The sequence below is a fragment of the Tachypleus tridentatus genome, chromosome 9 (assembly GCF_004210375.1).
Source record: "Tachypleus tridentatus isolate NWPU-2018 chromosome 9, ASM421037v1, whole genome shotgun sequence".
Classification (NCBI taxonomy): Eukaryota; Metazoa; Arthropoda; class Merostomata; order Xiphosura; family Limulidae; genus Tachypleus; species Tachypleus tridentatus.
The window spans coordinates 156,047,495-156,066,721 of record NC_134833.1 but is presented as its reverse complement, the minus strand read 5'-3'; the positions used below and the strand labels follow the sequence as shown (position 1 = coordinate 156,066,721).

At 33.1% G+C, this 19,227-nt stretch overlaps 1 protein-coding gene across 1 annotated transcript in view; it reads left to right on the top strand.

The window, feature by feature from the left end:
• The first annotated feature begins 1,859 nt into the window (after positions 1–1,859).
• Positions 1,860–19,227, top strand: part of LOC143226728 (ATP-binding cassette sub-family C member 10-like) — a 73,361-nt gene continuing 55,993 nt past the window's right edge. The window contains 2 exon segments of the mRNA XM_076458087.1: positions 1,860–2,206; positions 5,688–7,231. Coding sequence (XP_076314202.1) covers positions 6,479–7,231 — 753 coding nt within the window. The 5' untranslated portion in view covers positions 1,860–2,206; positions 5,688–6,478.

Genomic DNA, 19,227 nt, shown 5'->3' with positions numbered 1-19,227 from the left:
TCTTTTTAAGATTACTTGAATTCCATAAAAATTTCAACATTATTCAAAACAATTTTGTAGACTATTTTGATATTTGAAATTTATATTAACTACAGACATTACATCGAGAAGTTAGTATATGGAAGTAGAACGCTAAAATTTGTAGTGCGATGCCTGCGGTGGACAAAGCTCAAATAGCCCAATGTGTAGTTTTGTCCGAAAAACAAAAACACCATAAATGACGTTTTATGCCACCTGGCGGTGAAATCTCAGTGTTCAAAGTGGCATTCTTATGCGTACACGTGGAGGCAAAGTACACACATCATGATTTTGTACAGAATAAAATTGCTCACCAAAGGTACAGCGGCAAGTCTTTGGACTTATAACGCTAGAAACCGGGTTTCGATACTAGGCACAGCACAAATAGCTCATTGGGTAGCTTTGTGCTACCTACAATGAACAAACAGAGTAGAATTCAACATATCACTCATAGCCGCAGCTAGAGTGAAATTTTACCATAAGTCCCAATGACATCAAGCACATAAGGTTAGCCTTGTTTTGTTTTTACTTTTAAATTTCGCGCAAAGCTACACGAGGGCTGTCTGCGCTAGCCGTCCCTAATTTAGCAGTGTAAGACTAAAAGTAAGGCAGTTAGTCATCACCATCCACCGCCAACTCTTGGGCTACTCTTTTATCAACGAATTGGGATAGTGGGATTGACCATCACATTATAACACCCCCACGGCTGAAATGGCGAGCATGTTTGGTGCCACCGGGATTCGAACCCGTGACCCTCGGATTACGAGTCGAACGCCTTAACCCACCTGGCCATGCCGGGCCTAGGGTTGGCCTTACATAATGTATACCATTTCTATAGGGTCATTCTGCGGTGACATTATAGCTCGCTAGGGTCATGAAGGTTTTACACATTTATGATCAAAGTTATCAATTATTTATATTACCCTCCAACTACCACGTAGTGTCGTTAAATACCAGATGCAATATACAGAGATATTGATAAAGTCTGTATATATGCGTTTTTATATATGAGATTTTACAGGCCATACAAGTAGAATACGCAAAATATACGATGGGCAGAAGCATTTTTGTTCTTCACAAGAACATTATATGGCATTCCTAATTGTTGAAGTCTGAATCAATTCACAGACATATCTTTAGTATATATACTTTTGTAATACGACTAATTTGTGTGTGCAACAGACTTGCAAATTTTACCTTGCCAAATAGTAAATTCGGAATTATAGTCAACATTCCTTCTCTAACTTGGAGGATATAATTACCGTAGACATTTTAAAATCCTTAAAAAAACATATAAAACTAATTGTAAGTATAAGATCTGTATTTGTTTTACGTTTATTCTAAAATAACATGAGGTGCATTTTTATATTTCCAAACAATGGCTTATATTGTTTTTAACACTTTGAAAACTACTAGAATGTTTCTTTGTTGGCCTGGCATGGCCAAGCGCGTAAGGCGTGCGACTCGTAATCCGAGGGTCGGGGGTTCGCGCCCGCGTCGCGCTAAACATGCTCGCCCTCCCAGCCGTGGGGGTGTATAATGTTACGGTCAATCCCACTATTCGTTGGTAAAAGAGTAACCCAAGAGTTGGCGGTGGGTGGTGATGACTAGCTGCCTTCCCTCTAGTCTTACACTGCTAAATTAGGGACGGCTAGTACAGATAGCCCTCGAGTAGCTTTGTGCGAAATTCCAAAAAACAAAAACAAGTTTGTTTGTTTGTTTGTTTGTTTGTTGTTAATCTCAAAGCTAAGTATTGGGTTATTCATGTATTTTATCAATCGCAGGTAAATATACACACACACATAATAGGTGGCTCTGGTAGGTTTATGTATTAATATTTTGTAGTGCGTGTTAAGCAACCGGTAGGTCAAAGTTCATCAGAAAACTTGAGATTTGGCCTCAAGTCAGCACGTGTAATTTAACAGCTTTTACCCGTTGAAGTGTTAAAATGATATTTGCTATCATCTAGATTAATTCCTACTGTTATCAAAAGTGTTAAGATAAAGAAAGTATTTACGATTAACTCTAATTCATTATAAAATACAGTGAAAATATCCCGCGATAAATTCGATGATACAGAGTATAGATAAGCTACTTTTTAAGATACGAAACATACAAATGTTATATATATAAACAGTCCTTTTTTTGTGTTTTCTAATTTCAAGGTTCCAGTTCTTTATATTTTTAGGTGGGTATCCATTGCAATGTTATTATAAATTATAACACTACCATCTGAACCTTCTTTTCCTAATGAGTAAACCACAGTTTGAACTCGAGTGTAAAATTAGTCTATGTAAGGTGTGATCGTTGTATAATTATTACTACTTGTGGCCCATAACGTATAAATACAAAACTAGCTTTCCAGCTTCTAATTCCAAACACGAAAAGCTGAAAACAACTTGTAGTTAAAGTCTAGGTTACTTTGGAAAATTATTATCATTCATATTTAGACATACATATTATTGTAATTTGTAGTTTTGGAACTTGAACAACATACTTGGAATGCTGTTGGGGTTCACTGAAACTAATTTACTACATCTTTAGATTTATAATTCTGTAACAGATTTTATCTGAAAATTGTGAAGTGTTAGTTGCGAGATTTTAGTTTATTGCTATAAATATTTTATTTACTTGTAATTGCTTTAGGTAAACTAAAGGTCAGTGACTTTAGCTTGAGCCTACAAATTTTGGGATCCCTGGGCAATAGCCACTTTTTCTGTTAACTTATGGAATTGATATATATAGGTAAATTGAAAATTAGATACAATAGACTGAGTGTACTATTTGTGTGAACAAATGAAGCAAATAAGTATGTGAGAAGTCAGTCAGCAATCATTTTCAGTTTATGGGCACACCTGTACAGTCATTTTTATTTTAAAGGAAGGAAGTGCAAGCTGTTTTTTTTTTAATAATTTATAACCAAAGTTGAGGCACAGAAATTAAAACACTGAATAGATTGGAGGATTAATTTTAAATCTAGCAAATGGGCAATAGCCATTCCAGAGCACATTTCTGCATTTTGTAAGATATGTAAAATATGTGAGAATATAAAACAGTATTATAACATGTATATTTAGAAGAGTAGTCTCTCATTGATGCTGATTGGAGTGTTAGTGTTGCTATGTTTGTTTATCTTAATATATTTATTGAGGTTTAATATTTTGCTACATGTTGAGATAAAAATATATTAAATTTTAGTTTCTAGTTTTCAGAAAGTCACTTTGAAGCAGTGGAAGAAGTTTTATTATTATTTCGTTGGGATAATAAGTTAAAAGGGGATGTTTAGAAGACTTGGGAACATTTTAAAAATAAATTGATTTTAGTTCCAGAATCAGGATGGACATGTTCCCAAAAAGAGGAAAAGGATGACAGGAATGATCAAACTAATAGGCTTACTATAGACATAAATGATAAAATTGGGATAAATACAATATGTTTAAATTGATAAACAGATGGAGGGTTTTCCAGACTAGGAAAGTCAGAGGATTAGTTAGAAATGTTAGATATTCTAAAAGGGTGAAGAGAAGTAGCTTGTTGATTGTGTTAAAATTTTTTTAACAGTCTATTTTTTCATGTATGTTAAATTTAAGAAAAGTATTAAAATGAAGCTTGTTCTTAACAAAGGTTTTTGTTGAAGGCAGTGACCTGGCTGAATATTTACATGACCTTTTCTATTTTTACAAGAGAAGATATCAGTAATATTCTTGACCATGAAGATTTTATGAGAAAAACTGATCTGATCCCTTGGTGTTAAGTAGAAAGACCTATCAATAACGGATATAGCAGTGGAACCAAGCAAGGTTTTTTAAAGGTTAAATACGTGAGTCTGTCTCTCTTATGTTCAGTAGGGCAGCAGAGTAATAATGAAGAGATTCACACGTAACATCTGTTTTTAAAGGGAGTAATGCCAGATGTCCTGAAAGTTATAAGACTAGTTAGCCCTAGCTTATAGTGTGAAAACAGTTCAAGAATGTCTGTTAAAAGAAATTTAACATAATTATTTAGTGAAATATGATATTATAAATGAAAGCAAACATGGATTCATCAATGGGAAATTTTGTCTTACTAATGCATTAGGAATTTTTTGGGACTTGTTACTGGACAGTGGAAATGGTGTGGACATAGTGTGCTCACATCTTCAAAAATCTTTTATTAGTGTACCATAAAAATTAGCTATGAAACTTGCATCAGTAAGATTGTTAGATGGAGGAAAGCAAAAGGTTGTTATTTAAGAATGTAGTCAGTATGAATCCTTATTACAAATGAGATACTTCAGGGATCAGTGCTTGGGCGTTTGATTTTCTATATTTACTTTAATGATATTGTTAGGGGCATAATTAGCAAATTAGTACAGTTTGCTCTGGCATTAAATTCTCGAGTGTTTCTTGCTCACTTACTAAATCATTACAACTTGACTTGAATCAACTGCCATGTTTGTCAAATATTTATTAACACATTGTTTTATTTTAATAACTGTGAATGATAAGTCTCCTTAGACATCGAAATAGTGCAATATTGCTTGTGGTAAAGTGAATAAAACTTGAAGGAGATACTTTAAGATATGTTGAGTATAAATCAGTGTACAGTTTTGGCCCCCTGGTATGGGAAAGTATATTGATTTATTGGAAAAAGTTCAGAAGAAGGTTACAAGGATGATTCTAGCAGTGGAAGAGTTATAAGGATATTGTTAATGTTTCTTTCTCCTCTTGAGAAAAGAAAGTTAAGAGGCAATTTATTGAAGTGTACAAGATTATCTGAAGGATTAACAGGATAAAGGCATCTGATTTTTTTTGTGCTATACAGATAGCTTTATTTATTGACAGTAGTTTAAGGGGAATTGATGATTTACTGAAAAATGAAAAAGGTAGGTGTAAAAGGATAGCATTTAATAATCAAATAGTTTCTTCATGTAAGAATTGTATGTTACTTGTGGGGTCTTTTTTGTAATTTGCCTCAAAGCCAATAAGATGTCAATTTTGTCTTTTTCTTGTCTCAAGAACATTGCCTATCAATTATTCTGAAACATTCTACTCAAAAAGTGTCTAATCTTTTGCCTTTACCTTTCCAATCAATTACTTTATAAATTCTTAAAATCTTTATTGAAAACTTGTGTGTTCTTTATGAAACTTCTAGTATTTTTTCATTGTTTAGTATTCTTCCTTTGAGTAAGAAACTTTTGAATAATTTTTCCTACATTAGGTACCACTAATGTTTTTTAAAAATCACTCAAACCTTTTAAAAGGAAATTTAGTTATGTAAAAAGTAGTTAAACAAGTATTTATGTTTACCCAAATTTTGTAAAAGATGTTAGCTTCTTTATTGTACCAAAATCTCTGTCAGATTTTTAAACCATAATCATAAAACCATTTTCTTTTGCTAATGGTAAATTGAGGATGGCAGAACTAGCCCTACTGAAGAACCATAGTTAACATTTCCCTTTGAAACACAAATATTTCAGATCATCCGGTTTAATGTGTGAAGCTTGACATATCTGAAGACTTTGTATTATGAACAAAATATATACCCGAACTTTATTGAAAATGCATGTTCACAGTTGTTTTCTTACTCAACCTGATTTGTTGTTAGTCATATCACTTCTTTCCTCCTGTGATTTTGAAGGGATTGTTTATTAAACTGCAAAATTTGTAATTTTTTTCTTTTTCTTTCAGGTATAATAAACCTAAAGAAATGGCCAGCTGGTACTGGTTGTGTCAGTCAGACTTGATGGTGTGGGAAGGAAACACCCTTGGAAAATGTTTTCAAGAGTTGGTCATTGTATGTCCAAGTGCTGTAGTAATGGCCATTGTATCTGCCTGTTACGTGGGTAGGAGTGACCACTGGGTTGTGAGACTTTCACATCAAAAGTGCATTATTTCCTTCAGAATTTTAATCACAGCTGTATTGTTTTTGTGTTCTATTGTTAAAGTTTTTCCTACATTTTTAGTTTCTAGTGACTTGTTATCAATGGTAGAGTATATTTCAGCAGCTGTATGTGCTTTTGGCTGGCTAATACACATTGGCTATCTTTTCAACTTAAGATCTCATTTGACTGAAAACACTCGTGGCCCAGTTTCAGTTCTTCTTGCTTGGCTTCTGACTTTGGTAGCAGCTGTTTTACAGCTTCGTGGAAGCCTACTTCGTGATAATGAATCTTTCCAAGGATTGCTGGAGAAATATGTAGATGAAATTGTAGTCGGATTTCACATTTTATATGCTCTGACTTTAGTGCCACGTGGCTTATCTGTGGAACTGCACTATGAAGAACTATCAGGAGTTATGAGCAGAGAACAACAGTCATCGTTAGACACACCAACGAGCAATTATGGAAGGTTCCGTGAAGACGAAGATCCGCTAGACTTGGGTGTTGCAGAAGATGACAGTAATATTCTATCCAAGTTAACATTTCACTGGGTACATAGCTTAATGAAAAAGGGAGAGAAACAGCTGTTAAATACATGCAATGATTTATTCATTCTGCCAGCTTCATTACAGTCTCGAAATATCGACCTGTCGTTTTAGGCCTCATATGCAATCTCTTTCTCTGGGAGCAGTTCCAGTTACCGAAGATGGTAATGATGATATAGATGAAGATTTTGATAGTAGTGGCACAGGTACACTTGTGAGACGCCAGAAGTTTTCATTGTTGCAGGTTCTTCACAGGTGCTTTGGAAAGGAATTTTATCTCATAGGTATGTTAAAGCTATTAGCTGATTCATTAGGTTTTGCTGGACCTTTAATGTTGAATTTACTTGTATCATTTTTGGAAAATAAATTGGAGCCAGCTAGCCATGGATGTTACTATGCAGCAGGCCTCTTCAGTGCAACATTCTTGTCTGCTATTTGTAGCAGTCAGTTTGGATATTTGATTACCAAAGTAGGGTTGAAGATTCGAGCAGCTATCATCACCACCATTTATCGAAAAACTTTAGGTGTTAGCAAGACAAACCTGTCTTCATTCAGCACTGGTGAAATTATCAATTTCATGAGTACAGATTCTGAACGAATTGTCAACTTTTGCCAGAGTTTTCATCAATTTTGGAGCCTGCCTCTTCAAGTGGGAGTGACTTTGTTTTTACTCTACCAACAAGTCGGGCTGGCATTTTTGGCTGGACTTCTCTTTGCTATTTTGATTATCCCCATAAACCGTTGGTTAGCCATTAAAATTGGTGTACTCAGTAAAGACATGATGGAACAAAAAGACAAGAGAATTAAGGTGAGAAATTAAATATTTTTTATTAAAAAAAACAACAGGACAGTTTAGAAATAAAATTTAAAATTTTACCAGAAACACTTAATCATGGTACAAATTGTCCAGTGTCATGTTATATTGCATCCAGTTTGATTGGTTCATTATAATACTTCATTGTGTTTGGTTTTTTTGGCTCATTGTTTTGTTACACTTCATCTTGTATAATTTTGATTGGTTTATTATTATTACACTTCACCATGTATGATTTTGATTGGTTTATTGTTATTACACTTTATAATGTGTCATTTTGATTGGTTTATTTTCACATTTTACCATTTTAACTGATTTAATTGCTCTTCTAAATTTATGATTTTGAATGGCCTTTTGTTAGTTATGTATTGGGTCTACACACATGTTCTGTCTGGTTTGTCAGAATGGAAGTTGCTTTTCCCTTCTGTTTCCTGGGTTTGTGATGGAGAGCATTGGGACTCTCCTTCTATTGTGGACCAGATGACAAATCTCCAATTTTGGACTGGAGTTAACCAGTTGATTGTGATCTGATGCACCCTCAACACCATGTGACATGTTCTATTACTTATTGGACTATTGTGTTTTTCTCCTTGTACTGGTGGGTGTGGTCTGAATGTGATCTTGTACGTTAGAGAACCTCATTCCATGGGTTCTCTTCAGGCACCTTCCAAAAAGAGTGATCATTAGTTAACTTTTGCACCAGCCTATTCACCTTTTAAATGTGGAATTCTGTTTGTTATGTGAGGAGTGGTAAGGTATTGTATCAGTAGTTAACACTTTTCTTTACTCACTCACACTAAGGTATTGTATCAGTAGTTAACACTTTTCTTTACTCACTCACACTAAGGTATTGTATCAGTAGTTAACACTTTTCTGTACTCACTCACACTAAGGTATTGTATCAGTAGCTAACACTTTTCTTTACTCACTGACACTAAGGTATTATATCAGTAGTTAACACTTTTCTTTACTCACTTGCACTAAGGTATTGTATCAGTAGTTAACACTTTACTTTACTCACTCACACTAAGGTATTGTATCAGTAGTTAACACTTTTCTTTACTCACTCACACTAAGGTATTGTATCAGTAGTTAACACTTTTCTTTACTCACTGACACTAAGGTATTGTATCAGTAGTTAACACTTTTCTTTACTCACTGACACTAAGGTATTATATCAGTAGTTAACACTTTTCTTTACTCACTTGCACTAAGGTATTGTATCAGTAGTTAACACTTTTCTTTACTCACTCACACTAAGATATTGTATCAGTAGCTAACACTTTTCTTTAGTCACTCATACTAAGGTATTGTATCAGTAGTTAACACTTTTCTTTACTCACTCACACTAAGGTATTATATCAGTAGTTAACACTTTTCTTTACTCACTCACACTAAGGTATTGTATCAGTAGTTAACACTTTTCTTTACTCACTTGCACTAAGGTATTGTATCAGTAGTTAACACTTTTCTTTACTCACTCACACTAAGATATTGTATCAGTAGCTAACACTTTTCTTTAGTCACTCATACTAAGGTATTGTATCAGTAGTTAACACTTTTCTTTACTCACTCACACTAAGGTATTATATCAGTAGTTAACACTTTTCTTTACTCACTCACACTAAGGTATTGTATCAGTAGTTAACACTTTTCTTTACTCACTCACACTAAGGTATTGTATCAGTAGTTAACACTTTTCTTTACTCACTCACACTAAGGTATTGTATCAGTAGTTAACACTTTTCTTTACTCACTCACACTAAGGTATTGTATCAGTAGTTAACACTTTTCTTTACTCACTCACACTAAGGTATTGTATCAGTAGTTAACACTTTTCTTTACTCACTTGCACTAAGGTATTGTATCAGTAGTTAACACTTTTCTTTACTCACTCACACTATCAGTAGTATTGTATCAGTAGTTAACACTTTTCTTTACTCACTCACACTAAGGTATTGTATCAGTAGTTAACACTTTTCTTTACTCACTCACACTAAGGTATTGTATCAGTAGTTAACACTTTTCTTTACTCACTCACACTAAGGTATTGTATCAGTAGTTAACACTTTTCTTTACTCACTCACACTAAGATATTGTATCAGTAGTTAACACTTTTCTTTACTCACTCACACTAAGATATTTATCAGTAGCTAACACTTTTCTCACTCATACTAAGGTATTGTATCAGTAGTTAACACTTTTCTTTACTCACTCACACTAAGGTATTGTATCAGTAGTTAACACTTTTCTTTACTCACTCACACTAAGGTATTGTATCAGTAGTTAACACTTTTCTTTACTCACTTGCACTAAGGTATTGTATCAGTAGTTAACACTTTTCTTTACTCACTCACACTAAGATATTGTATCAGTAGTTAACACTTTTCTTTTCACTCACACTAAGGTATTGTATCAGTTTCTTTACTCACTCACACTAAGGTATTGTATCAGTAGTTAACACTTTTCTTTACTCACTCACACTAAGGTATTGTATCAGTAGTTAACACTTTTCTTTACTCACTCACACTAAGGTATTGTATCAGTAGTTAACACTTTTCTTTACTCACTCACACTAAGGTATTGTATCAGTAGTTAACACTTTTCTTTACTCACTCACACTAAGGTATTGTATCAGTAGTTAACACTTTTCTTTACTCACTCACACTAAGGTATTGTATCAGTAGTTAACACTTTTCTTTACTCACTCACACTAAGGTATTGTATCAGTAGACACTAAGGTATTGTATCAGTAGTTAACACTTTTCTTTACTCACTTGCACTAAGGTATTGTATCAGTAGTAGTTAACACTTTTCTTTAGTCACCATTGTATCAGTAGTTAACACTTTTCTTTACTCACTCACACTAAGGTATTGTATCAGTAGTTAACACTTTTCTTTACTCACTCACACTAAGGTATTGTATCAGTAGTTAACACTTTTCTTTACTCACTCACACTAAGGTATTTATCAGTAGTTAACACTTTTCTTTACTCACTCACACTAAGGTATTGTATCAGTAGTTAACACTTTTCTTTACTCACTCACACTAAGGTATTGTATCAGTAGTTAACACTTTTCTTTACTCACTCACACTAAGGTATTGTATCAGTAGTTAACACTTTTCTTTACTCACTCACACTAAGGTATTGTATCAGTAGTTAACACTTTTCTTTACTCACTCACACTAAGGTATTGTATCAGTAGTTAACACTTTTCTTTACTCACTCACACTAAGGTATTGTATCAGTAGTTAACACTTTTCTTTACTCACTCACACTAAGGTATTGTATCAGTAGTTAACACTTTTCTTTACTCACTCACACTAAGGTATCAGTAGTTAACACTTTTCTTTACTCACTCACACTAAGGTATTGTATCAGTAGTTAACACTTTTCTTTACTCACTCACACTAAGGTATTGTATCAGTAGTTAACACTTTTCTTTACTCACTCACACTAAGGTATTGTATCAGTAGTTAACACTTTTCTTTACTCACTCACACTAAGGTATTGTATCAGTAGTTAACACTTTTCTTTACTCACTCACACTAAGGTATTGTATCAGTAGTTAACACTTTTCTTTACTCACTCACACTAAGGTATTGTATCAGTAGTTAACACTTTTCTTTACTCACTCACACTAAGGTATTGTATCAGTAGTTAACACTTTTCTTTACTCACTCACACTAAGGTATTGTATCAGTAGTTAACACTTTTCTTTACTCACTCACACTAAGGTATTGTATCAGTAGTTAACACTTTTCTTTACTCACTCACACTAAGGTATTGTATCAGTAGTTAACACTTTTCTTTACTCACTCACACTAAGGTATTGTATCAGTAGTTAACACTTTTCTTTACTCACTCACACTAAGGTATTGTATCAGTAGTTAACACTTTTCTTTACTCACTCACACTAAGGTATTGTATCAGTAGTTAACACTTTTCTTTACTCACTCACACTAAGGTATTGTATCAGTAGTTAACACTTTTCTTTACTCACTCACACTAAGGTATTGTATCAGTAGTTAACACTTTTCTTTACTCACTCACACTAAGATATTGTATCAGTAGTTAACACTTTTCTTTACTCACTCACACTAAGGTATTGTATCAGTAGTTAACACTTTTCTTTACTCACTCACACTAAGGTATTGTATCAGTAGTTAACACTTTTCTTTACTCACTCACACACTAACTTTTATTATTATTGTATCAGTAGTTAACACTTTTCTTTACTCACTCACACTAAGGTATTGTATCAGTAGTTAACACTTTTCTTTACTCACTCACACTAAGGTATTGTATCAGTAGTTAACACTTTTCTTTACTCACTCACACTAAGGTATTGTATCAGTAGTTAACACTTTTCTTTACTCACTCACACTAAGGTATTGTATCAGTAGTTAACACTTTTCTTTACTCACTCACACTAAGGTATTGTATCAGTAGTTAACACTTTTCTTTACTCACTCACACTAAGGTATTGTATCAGTAGTTAACACTTTTCTTTACTCACTCACACTAAGGTATTGTATCAGTAGTTAACACTTTTCTTTACTCACTCACACTAAGGTATTGTATCAGTAGTTAACACTTTTCTTTACTCACTCACACTAAGGTATTGTATCAGTAGTTAACACTTTTCTTTACTCACTCACACTAAGGTATTGTATCAGTAGTTAACACTTTTCTTTACTCACTCACACTAAGGTATTGTATCAGTAGTTAACACTTTTCTTTACTCACTCACACTAAGGTATTATATCAGTAGTTAACACTTTTCTTTACTCACTCACACTAAGGTATTGTATCAGTAGTTAACACTTTTCTTTACTCACTCACACTAAGGTATTGTATCAGTAGTTAACACTTTTCTTTACTCACTCACACTAAGGTATTGTATCAGTAGTTAACACTTTTCTTTACTCACTCACACTAAGGTATTGTATCAGTTAACAACACTAAGGTATTTATCAGTTTAACACTTTACTCACTCTAAGGTATTGTATCTCACACTAAGGTATTGTATCAGTAGTTAACACTTTTCTTTACTCACTCACACTAAGGTATTGTATCAGTAGTTAACACTTTTCTTTACTCACTCACACTAAGGTATTGTATCAGTAGTTAACACTTTTCTTTACTCACTCACACTAAGGTATTGTATCAGTAGTTAACACTTTTCTTTACTCACTCACACTAAGGTATTGTATCAGTAGTTAACACTTTTCTTTACTCACTCACACTAAGGTATTGTATCAGTAGTTAACACTTTTCTTTACTCACTCACACTAAGGTATTGTATCAGTAGTTAACACTTTTCTTTACTCACTCACACTAAGGTATTGTATCAGTAGTTAACACTTTTCTTTACTCACTCACACTAAGGTATTGTATCAGTAGTTAACACTTTTCTTTACTCACTCACACTAAGGTATTGTATCAGTAGTTAACACTTTTCTTTACTCAACACTCAGTTTAACACTTTTCTTTACTCACTCACACTAAGGTATTGTATCAGTAGTTAACACTTTTCTTTACTCACTCACACTAAGGTATTGTATCAGTAGTTAACACTTTTCTTTACTCACTCACACTAAGGTATTGTATCAGTAGTTAACACTTTTCTTTACTCACTCACACTAAGGTATTGTATCAGTAGTTAACACTTTTCTTTACTCACTCACACTAAGGTATTGTATCAGTAGTTAACACTTTTCTTTACTCACTCACACTAAGGTATTGTATCAGTAGTTAACACTTTTCTTTACTCACTCACACTAAGGTATTGTATCAGTAGTTAACACTTTTCTTTACTCACTCACACTAAGGTATTGTATCAGTAGTTAACACTTTTCTTTACTCACTCACACTAAGGTATTGTATCAGTAGTTAACACTTTTCTTTACTCACTCACACTAAGGTATTGTATCAGTAGTTAACACTTTTCTTTACTCACTCACACTAAGGTATTGTATCAGTAGTTAACACTTTTCTTTACTCACTCACACTAAGGTATTGTATCAGTAGTTAACACTTTTCTTTACTCACTCACACTAAGGTATTGTATCAGTAGTTAACACTTTTCTTTACTCACTCACACTAAGGTATTGTATCAGTAGTTAACACTTTTCTTTACTCACTCACACTAAGGTATTGTATCAGTAGTTAACACTTTTCTTTACTCACTCACACTAAGGTATTGTATCAGTAGTTAACACTTTTCTTTACTCACTCACACTAAGGTATTGTATCAGTAGTTAACACTTTTCTTTACTCACACTAAGGTATTGTATCAGTAGTTAACACTTTTCTTTACTCACTCACACTAAGGTATTGTATCAGTAGTTAACACTTTTCTTTACTCACTCACACTAAGGTATTGTATCAGTAGTTAACACTTTTCTTTACTCACTCACACTAAGGTATTGTATCAGTAGTTAACACTTTTCTTTACTCACTCACACTAAGGTATTGTATCAGTAGTTAACACTTTTCTTTACTCACTCACACTAAGGTATTGTATCAGTAGTTAACACTTTTCTTTACTCACTCACACTAAGGTATTGTATCAGTAGTTAACACTTTTCTTTACTCACTCACACTAAGGTATTGTATCAGTAGTTAACACTTTTCTTTACTCACTCACACTAAGGTATTGTATCAGTAGTTAACACTTTTCTTTACTCACTCACACTAAGGTATTGTATCAGTAGTTAACACTTTTCTTTACTCACTCACACTAAGGTATTGTATCAGTAGTTAACACTTTTCTTTACTCACTCACACTAAGGTATTGTATCAGTAGTTAACACTTTTCTTTACTCACTCACACTAAGGTATTGTATCAGTAGTTAACACTTTTCTTTACTCACTCACACTAAGGTATTGTATCAGTAGTTAACACTTTTCTTTACTCACTCACACTAAGGTATTGTATCAGTAGTTAACACTTTTCTTTACTCACTCACACTAAGGTATTGTATCAGTAGTTAACACTTTTCTTTACTCACTCACACTAAGGTATTGTATCAGTAGTTAACACTTTTCTTTACTCACTCACACTAAGGTATTGTATCAGTAGTTAACACTTTTCTTTACTCACTCACACTAAGGTATTGTATCAGTAGTTAACACTTTTCTTTACTCACTCACACTAAGGTATTGTATCAGTAGTTAACACTTTTCTTTACTCACTCACACTAAGGTATTGTATCAGTAGTTAACACTTTTCTTTACTCACTCACACTAAGGTATTGTATTATATCAGTAGTTAACACTTTTCTTTACTCACTCACACTAAGGTATTGTATCAGTAGTTAACACTTTTCTTTACTCACTCACACTAAGGTATTATATCAGTAGTTAACACTTTTCTTTACTCACTCACACTAAGGTATTGTATCAGTAGTTAACACTTTTCTTTACTCACTCACACTAAGGTATTGTATCAGTAGTTAACACTTTTCTTTACTCACTCACACTAAGGTATTGTATCAGTAGTTAACACTTTTCTTTACTCACTCACACTAAGGTATTGTATCAGTAGTTAACACTTTTCTTTACTCACTCACACACTAAGGTATTGTATCAGTAGTTAACACTTTTCTTTACTCACTCACACTAAGGTATTATATCAGTAGTTAACACTTTTCTTTACTCACTCACACTAAGGTATTGTATCAGTAGTTAACACTTTTCTTTACTCACTCACACTAAGGTATTGTATCAGTAGTTAACACTTTTCTTTACTCACTCACACTAAGGTATTGTATCAGTAGTTAACACTTTTCTTTACTCACTCACACTAAGGTATTGTATCAGTAGTTAACACTTTTCTTTACTCACTCACACTAAGGTATTGTATCAGTAGTTAACACTTTTCTTTACTCACTCACACTAAGGTATTGTATCAGTAGTTAACACTTTTCTTTACTCACTCACACTAAGGTATTGTATCAGTAGTTAACACTTTTCTTTACTCACTCACACTAAGGTATTATATCAGTAGTTAACACTTTTCTTTACTCACCACACTAAGGTATTGTATCAGTAGTTAACACTTTTCTTTACTCACTCACACTAAGGTATTGTATCAGTAGTTAACACTTTTCTTTACTAAGGTATTGTATCAGTAGTTAACACTTTTCTTTACTCACACTAAGGTATTGTATCAGTAGTTAACACTTTTCTTTACTCAACACTAAGGTATTATATCAGTTTAACACTTTTCTTTACTCACTCACACTAAGGTATTGTATCAGTAGTTAACACTTTTCTTTACTCACTCACACTAAGGTATTGTATCAGTAGTTAACACTTTTCTTTACTCACTCACACTAAGGTATTGTATCAGTAGTTAACACTTTTCTTTACTCACTCACACTAAGGTATTATATCAGTAGTTAACACTTTTCTTTACTCACTCACACTAAGGTATTGTATCAGTAGTTAACACTTTTCTTTACTCACTCACACTAAGGTATTGTATCAGTAGTTAACACTTTTCTTACTCACTCACACTAAGGTATTTACTAACACTCACACTAAGGTATTATATCAGTAGTTAACACTTTTCTTTACTCACTCACACTAAGGTATTGTATCAGTAGTTAACACTTTTCTTTACTCACTCACACTAAGGTATTGTATCAGTAGTTAACACTTTTCTTTACTCACTCACACTAAGGTATTGTATCAGTAGTTAACACTTTTCTTTACTCACTCACACTAAGGTATTATATCAGTAGTTAACACTTTTCTTTACTCACTGACACTAAGGTATTGTATCAGTAGTTAACACTTTTCTTTACTCACTTGCACTAAGGTATTGTATCAGTAGTTAACACTTTTCTTTACTCACTCACACTAAGGTATTGTATCAGTAGTTAACACTTTTCTTTACTCACTCACACTAAGGTATTGTATCAGTAGTTAACACTTTTCTTTACTCACTGACACTAAGGTATTATATCAGTAGTTAACACTTTTCTTTACTCACTTGCACTAAGGTATTGTATCAGTAGTTAACACTTTTCTTTACTCACCACACTAAGATATTGTATCAGTAGTTAACACTTTTCTTTACTCACTCACACTAAGGTATTGTATCAGTAGTTAACACTTTTCTTTACTCACTCACACTAAGGTATTATATCAGTAGTTAACACTTTTCTTTACTCACTCACACTAAGGTATTGTATCAGTAGTTAACACTTTTCTTTACTCACTCACACTAAGGTATTGTATCAGTAGTTAACACTTTTCTTTACTCACTCACACTAAGGTATTATATCAGTAGTTAACACTTTTCTTTACTCACTCACACTAAGGTATTGTATCAGTAGTTAACACTTTTCTTTACTCACTCACACTAAGGTATTGTATCAGTAGTTAACACTTTTCTTTACTCACTCACACTAAGGTATTGTATCAGTAGTTAACACTTTTCTTTACTCACTGACACTAAGGTATTATATCAGTAGTTAACACTTTTCTTTACTCACTCACACTAAGGTATTGTATCAGTAGTTAACACTTTTCTTTACTCACTCACACTAAGGTATTGTATCAGTAGTTAACACTTTTCTTTACTCACTCACACTAAGGTATTGTATCAGTAGTTAACACTTTTCTTTACTCACTCACACTAAGGTATTATATCAGTAGTTAACACTTTTCTTTACTCACTCACACTAAGGTATTGTATCAGTAGTTAACACTTTTCTTTACTCACTCACACTAAGGTATTGTATCAGTAGTTAACACTTTTCTTTACTCACTCACACTAAGGTATTGTATCAGTAGTTAACACTTTTCTTTACTCACTTGCACTAAGGTATTGTATCAGTAGTTAACACTTTTCTTTACTCACTCACACTAAGGTATTGTATCAGTAGTTAACACTTTTCTTTACTCACTCACACTAAGGTATTGTATCAGTAGTTAACACTTTTCTTTACTCACTCACACTAAGGTATTGTATCAGTAGTTAACACTTTTCTTTACTCACTCACACTAAGGTATTGTATCAGTAGTTAACACTTTTCTTTACTCACCACACTAAGGTATTGTATCAGTAGCTAACACTTTTCTTTACTCACTCATACTAAGGTATTGTTTCAGTAGTTAACACTTTTCTTTACTCACTCACACTAAGGTATTATATCAGTAGTTAACACTTTTCTTTACTCACTCACACTAAGGTATTGTATCAGTAGTTAACACTTTTCTTTACTCACTCACACTAAGGTATTGTATCAGTAGTTAACACTTTTCTTTACTCACTCACACTAAGGTATTGTATCAGTAGTTAACACTTTTCTTTACTCACTCACACTAAGGTATTGTATCAGTAGTTAACACTTTTCTTTACTCACTCACACTAAGGTATTGTATCAGTAGTTAACACTTTTCTTTACTCACTCACACTAAGGTATTGTATCAGTAGTTAACACTTTTCTTTACTCACTCACACTAAGGTATTGTATCAGTAGTTAACACTTTTCTTTACTCACTCACACTAAGGTATTGTATCAGTAGTTAACACTTTTCTTTACTCACTCACACTAAGGTATTGTATCAGTAGTTAACACTTTTCTTTACTCACTCACACTAAGGTATTGTATCAGTAGTTAACACTTTTCTTTACTCACTCACACTAAGGTATTGTATCAGTAGTTAACACTTTTCTTTACTCACTCACACTAAGGTATTGTATCAGTAGTTAACACTTTTCTTTACTCACTCACACTAAGGTATTGTATCAGTAGTTAACACTTTTCTTTACTCACTCACACTAAGGTATTATATCAGTAGTTAACACTTTTCTTTACTCACTTGCACTAAGGTATTGTATCAGTAGTTAACACTTTTCTTTACTCACTCACACTAAGGTATTGTATCAGTAGTTAACACTTTTCTTTACTCACTCACACTAAGGTATTGTATCAGTAGTTAACACTTTTCTTTACTCACTCACACTAAGGTATTGTATCAGTAGTTAACACTTTTCTTTACTCACCACACTAAGGTATTGTATCAGTAGTTAACACTTTTCTTTACTCACTCACACTAAGGTATTGTATCAGTAGTTAACACTTTTCTTTACTCACTCACACTAAGGTATTGTATCAGTAGTTAACACTTTAGTTAACACTTTTCTTTACTCACTCACACTAAGGTATTGTATCAGTAGTTAACACTTTTCTTTACTCACTCACACTAAGGTATTGTATCAGTAGTTAACACTTTTCTTTACTCACTTTCTTTACATCACACTAAGGTATTGTATCAGTAGTTAACACTTTTCTTTACTCACTCACACTAAGGTATTGTATCAGTAGTTAACACTTTTCTTTACTCACACACTAAGGTATTGTATCAGTAGTTAACACTTTTCTTTACTCACCTGACACTAAGGTATTGTATCAGTAGTTAACACTTTCTTTACTCACTCACACTAAGGTATTGTATCAGTAGTTAACACTTTTCTTTACTCACTCACACTAAGGTATTGTATCAGTAGTTAACACTTTTCTTTACTCACTCACACTAAGGTATTGTATCAGTAGTTAACACTTTTCTTTACTCACTCACACTAAGGTATTGTATCAGTAGTTAACACTTTCTTTACTCACTCACACTAAGGTATTGTATCAGTAGTTAACACTTTTCTTTACTCACTCACACTAAGGTATTATATCAGTAGTTAACACTTTTCTTTACTCACTGACACTAAGGTATTGTATCAGTAGTTAACACTTTTCTTTACTCACTCACACTAAGATATTGTATCAGTAGTTAACACTTTTCTTTAGTCACTCACACTAAGGTATTGTATCAGTAGTTAACACTTTTCTTTACTCACTCACACTAAGGTATTGTATCAGTAGTTAACACTTTTCTTTACTCACTCACACTAAGGTATTGTATCAGTAGTTAACACTTTTCTTTACTCACTCACACTAAGGTATTGTATCAGTA